Source organism: Nelumbo nucifera, chromosome 1 (genome assembly GCF_055504915.1).
Source record: "Nelumbo nucifera cultivar China Antique chromosome 1, China Antique-T2T, whole genome shotgun sequence".
Classification (NCBI taxonomy): domain Eukaryota; kingdom Viridiplantae; phylum Streptophyta; class Magnoliopsida; order Proteales; family Nelumbonaceae; genus Nelumbo; species Nelumbo nucifera.
In genome coordinates, this window is record NC_142649.1 from 211,988,933 (window position 1) to 211,994,892 (window position 5,960).

Genomic DNA, 5,960 nt, shown 5'->3' on the forward strand with positions numbered 1-5,960 from the left:
TTGGTCATTGAATGACCTCCCTCAGTGGTGGGCCCCACACCTCATCAAGAGGTTACGTGCGGAACCCTAGCCGATTTAGGCCCACCGAAATCTGACTTTATGAAAGTCGGTGGGAGCCACTTTAGTTTGACCTAGATCAAATTAGGGCATAATTAATGGTTCCCTCCAACTAATATGAGTGCATGTGATAGGGAGATTCATATGATTAAACTCTCTAAAGGCCTTCCATGATTAGCATGAGGATGGGTGCTTCAGTAATGAGGAAACACACTAGAAAATGGGCTATCCATTTGCTGTTGGGCTTGTCTGAGTGTTTCATAAGATGATAAGGCGTCATAGACCGATGTGGGAGGGGCTTCACCAGAAAATGAAAACTCTCTCACGGTACCTTGGCGTTCACGAACATGATGGGTAAGCACTCACTGGACAGAAAGGTTTACCTGAAAACGGCTCTGAACCTTGTCTGACAGAGGCCAAACGGAAAGCTCATGTGATGAGTGGATATGATCCTTCACAGAAAGGTGGTGGGGTTATGCAGCTGAAACAGTTGCATCCATGCACCCTATGTGATTTCCCACATTTCCAGAGACAACCTGTAGTCTCCGTCACTGAGAAAGGAGGGAAATCTCAGAGATGAATAAATGGAAATGGAACGTAGATTAAAATCCATATCTATGTAATGAACATGAATCAAATTAAGTTGTGGATTGATGTTTGCTCTTTTATCAAAAAATGACAAACGGATCATTTGCAAACCTACTTGATGACAACAAGTTGAAGGGCCCAAACTATGCCGACTGGTACAGGAACCTTATGTTGGTCTTAACCACTGAAAAGTTGGATAAGGTAGCCAAGAATCCTGCCCCAGATCGTCCGGGAGATAGGGCTTCCGAGGCTCGGAGAATAGAATACCAAGAATGGGAGGAGAAAAACTCCCTTGCCCGCTGCTATATCATTGCCTCTTTAGACAATCCAATTCAGAGGCAGTTTGATCAGATCGAACTAGCTAAGGACGTACTGGACAGTCTGAAGACAATGTACAAAGAGCAGAATCGTTCTACTCAGCAGAAGGTCTTGAAACAGCTCATGACCGCGCAAATGTCCAAGGGCCAACAAGTTCACGACCATTGTCTTCGGATGATGGGCTATATCAACGAACTAGAGGCTCTTGGATTCGGGTTGGATCTGATAACACAGATCGATGCTATTCTCAACTCTCTGCCTCCATCCTTTAATCCATTCATCATGAACTACAACATGAACAAGCTAAACGTCAGCTTGCAGGAACTCAGCAATATGTTGCAGAGGGCTGAAGAATTGATTAAAAAGGATGAGCCCATTGCCATGCTTGTTGAAACTAGCAAACAGGGCAAGAAAAGGAAGGCAAAGAGAAAGACCCAGAAGAAGGCTACCAAACCCAAGAAACAGAGGAAGGACAAGGCATCAGATGCCTGTCATTTTTGCAAGAAGACCGGCCACTGGAAAAGGAACTGTCCTGACTACCTGGAATCCAAGAAAGGTGATTTCGAAACTTGTGTTATAGAAACCAATTTATTGGTAGCTTTTGCGTCCTGGTGTATTGACTCCGGGGCTTCAACTCAGGCGTGTAACTCACTGTAGGGGTTCAAGGTAAGCAGAAGGCTGAGTGAAGGAGAAGTCACACTCTACTTAGGGACTAATGCAACTATTGCAGCCGCGGCCATAGAAACTATGAAGTTACTTTTTAGAGAATGAACGATTGTACAGAAAGATTGTCTTTATGTACAAAATTTAAGGAGAATTTTGATTTCTGTTTCAAAACTGTATGTAGATGGTTATTCTGTCTTCTTTAGTAATACGATAACTATTAAAAGAAACAATAGATTCATCGCATACGAGGAATTGGAGAACGGTCTCTATGTTCTACATCCTTCTCTACAAACTAACATAACCGAAACTACATCGGCTGAAATCCCCAAGAAGAGAGCCCGTGATACAGTTAATCCCACGTGTCTGTGGCATTACCGACTTGGCCACATCGGTGTTGACCGAATCACAAGGTTGGTAAAGGATGGTCCTTTGGATTTTCTAACTGTAGAAGATCTTCCCACCTGTGAGCCTTGCCTACAAGGCAAGATGACGAAATGGCCATTTAACGGTAAGCCTGAAAGATGTATAGGGACACTTGACCTAATACATACTGATGTATGTGGTCCCCTGAGTGTTAGGACACGAAATCAACACGTGTATTTCATCACCTTCACAGATGATTTTTCATGATATGGTTACGTGTACCTAATGAGACACAAATCTGAATCTTTTGAAAAGTTCAAAGAGTTTAGACAATAGGTCGAGAAACAGTTAGAGAGAGAAATTAAAGCCCTTCGATCAGATCGAGGTGGCGAGTATCTCTCTGAGAATTCAGGGACTACTTAAAGGACAATGAGATAGTATCACAGTTAGCTCCTCCTACTACACCACAACTTAACGGTGTTTCAGAGAGGAGGAATAGGACCTTATTGGATATGGTCCGGTCGCTTCTCATACACTCAAAGTTACCCACATCCTTTTGGGGTTACGCATTAGAGACTGCAATTTACCTGTTGAATCGGGTTCCAACCAAATCGGTTCCGAATACTCCATATGAACTTTGGACCAGAAAGAAACCAAGTGTCAGACACTTGAAGATTTGGGGTTGTCCAGCACACGTTAAAAGAACGAGTGCAGACAAGTTGGAATCCAAAACCATGTCGTTGCCTATTTGTAGGCTACCCAAAAGGCTCTGTAGGTTACCTATTCTATGACCCAAGTGAGTAGAAAGTGTTCTGCAGTTGAAATGCATAATTCTTGGAAACCGATTACATCCTGGACACCCATCGTCAGGAAGTTGTTCTTGATGAGGAGAGCTCAAGAGCAGTGGGAGATGTCCCACAAGTTCCAGGTAGTGACCAACCTAGAAGATCCACTCAGGTATCCAGGCCACCAGTCTGTTATGGTTATGACCAGGATAGTTACTTGGTGGAAACTCTGACTAGTGAGGAGGATCCCGTGACTTATGCGGAAGCTATGTTGGACATAAATTCCCAGAAGTGGATGGAGGCCATGAGAGCAGAGATGGACTCAATGGAGACCAATGGAGTCTGGACTCTAGTAGATCCACCCTCCAAGGTAAAAGCAATCGGTTGCAAATGGATTTACAAGAGGAAGAAGGGCCCCGATGGTAGGGTTGAGACCTTCAAAGCTCATCTGGTGGTGAAAGGTACACTGCAGCAACCGCAAGGCTTCATTGCTGCAGGTCAGGAAAACATGGTATGTAAACTTAATAGATCCATTTATGGACTTAAGCAAGCTTCTAGAAGTTGGAACATCCGTTTTGACTCTACTGTCAAATCGTTTGACTTCGAGCAGAATCCGGATGAACCCTGTGTTTACAGGAAGACCAGTGGTGACAAGGTTACGTTCTTGGTTCTGTATGTAGATGACATCCTACTCATTGGGAATGATGTAGGAATGTTAACTACAGTGAAAGTATGGCTTTCACAGCAATTCTCCATGAAAGATCTTGGAGAAGCCTCCTATATACTGGGTCTTCGACTCTATAGAGATAGATCGAAGCGGATAATAGGATTATCCCATTCTGCTTATATTGACAAAATAGTCAAAAGATACAGCATGGAAAACTCCAAGAAATGAAATGTTCTTTTCAGGCACGGAGTCGCTCTCTACAAGAAGATGTCTCCCAAGACTTCTGAGGAAATTGATGACATGAAAGACGTTCCCTATGCCTCTGCCGTAGGGAGCATCATGTATGCCATGCTTTGCACTCGTCCTGACATTGCTCAGGTAGTGAGTATAGTAAGCAGATTTCAGGCCAACCCAGGGCAGGAGCACTGGACTGCTGTGAAAAACATACTTAAGTACCTTCGAAGGACAAAAGAGTTTTGTCTAGTATTCGACATTAGCTCACTACAGATCCAAGGGTATACAGATGCCGATTTCCAGTCGGATCCAGATGATAGAAAGTCTACTTCTGGATATGTTTTCACGATAGGATCGTGTGCTGTTTGCTGGAAAAGCAGCAAACAGGGGTCCACTACAGACTCCACGACCGAGGCCGAGTACATTGCCGCAAGTGAGGCTGCCAAAGAAGCCGTCTAGATGAAGAAATTCGTTCATGAGTTGGGAGTAGTTCCGTTCAGCACATCACCCATCCCATTGTTGTGTGACAACAATGGAGCCATTGCTCAGGCTAAGGAGCCACGAGCCCACTCGAAGTCGAAGCACATCGAGAGGAAGTACCACGTACTGCGGGAGATTGTTGGTAGAGGGGACGTCCTGATTCCTAGTTGAAGGGAGAGAAAAATTTTTGAAATTCCCCCCTTATTCCGCAATCTTTGGGCGTCCATGTGATGGATATCCTATCCCTTCACTTATGCCATAGGACAACCACCACCCTCTTGGCCCTCAGTAGCCCATGGCCCTTTGCCAAATAGGGCATGGACCTCCTCGGCTCCTTTCCTCCGGCCACGAGGGGCAGAAAGTACCTCGTTGTCGCAGTAGACTACTTCACCAAGTGGGTAGAAGTCGAGCCTTTGGCCGCCATCACGGCGTGAGCCATCCAAAGCTTCTTTTGGTAAAAACATCATCTGCCGCTTTGGCCTACCCTATATGCTGGTCACCGACAACGGGAAGCAATTTGATGATGCCAAGTTCCGGGAGTGGTGTGCCTCCCTCGGCATCAGGCAACAGTACACCTCAGTAGGTTATCCCCAAACCAATGGCCTAACCGAGGTCACCAATAGGACAATGCTGAATGGACTGAAGACCAGATTAGACTGAGCTAAAGGCCAATGGGCTGTAGAACTGAATAGTGTACTCTAGGCTTACCGAACTACGCCTCGGACAGCCATGGGAGAAATCTCATTCGGCTTAACCTATGGCACAGAAGCAGTAATCCAAGTAGAGATCGGCCAGCCGACACTCCGAGTTGAAGCATACACTGAAGCCAAGAACGATGAATGCCTCAAGGCAAACTTAGACCTGCTGGAAGAAGCCCAAGAGCAAGCACAGATAAGGGTAGCCACTTACCAGCAGCGAGTGGCCCGCTACTACAACTCCAGGGTAAAAGAAAGACACTATCAAGAGGGAGACCTTGTCCTCAGAAAAGTCATGGTCCCCGAACCCGGAGTAGGGAAGCTGGGCCCCAACTGGGAAGGCCCCTACAGAATCAAGTGAGTCGTCGGCCCCAGCACTTTCCACCTCGAACACCTAGATGGAGGAGTTGTACCTCGGACATGGAATTTGGAAAACTTTCGAATGTACTACAAATGATTGTAATATCTTTTTTTTTAAAAACTATGGAATGAACGAAGCAAAGTTCCTCTTTGGCTTAATGCTCAACGCGTGTACCTACTAAGTCCTTAGAACTCTTCGGCCTCGCGACTGGCAGGGGCACACGGCCTCCTCCGAGGCTATACCCCCTCGCTAGACTGACGCCAAGACTTAACGAATAAGTAGCGGACACCTTGGCTATGACTTAGTGCGTCAGAATAAGCTAGGACAGCCGAGGGCCCTATGTGCCTCAGCACCCCACCTCGGAGGCTTCGCCTCGGCCACCCCTTTGTCATGATCCTGACGTGCAAAAGTAGAACAAAGTAAACTGAAGAGAACTATGCTCGTCCCACACTGTGTTTTTTTTCCTTTGGAGGGGCAAGGACCCTTCGGCAACAAAAGCATAAGTGCAAAAAATAGTGCAAAAGCATACAAGGAAAGATAACACAACAAAACACAAGTGCCACAATCGAAGCGAAATATCAAAACATTCCTCTGATTTTCATATGCACAAAAAATTCCTTTGACTTTACAAATTTGTTTCATGGCCCTTCAGGCCAAATACATAAAAAAAAAAAAAAAAAAAAAAAAAAAAAAAAAAAAAAAAACAAAAACAAAAACAAAAACAAAACAAAGAGAGAAGCCTGCCT

At 45.2% G+C, this 5,960-nt stretch overlaps 1 protein-coding gene across 1 annotated transcript; it reads left to right on the forward strand.

Moving 5' to 3' along the window:
• The first annotated feature begins 4,887 nt into the window (after nt 1–4,887).
• Nucleotides 4,888–5,214, forward strand: LOC148804477 (uncharacterized). Its single transcript, XM_088901474.1, has one exon. It carries the CDS (start codon nt 4,888–4,890, stop codon nt 5,212–5,214), a length of 327 nt encoding a protein of 108 aa, XP_088757600.1.
• Nucleotides 5,215–5,960: the final 746 nt, after the last annotated feature.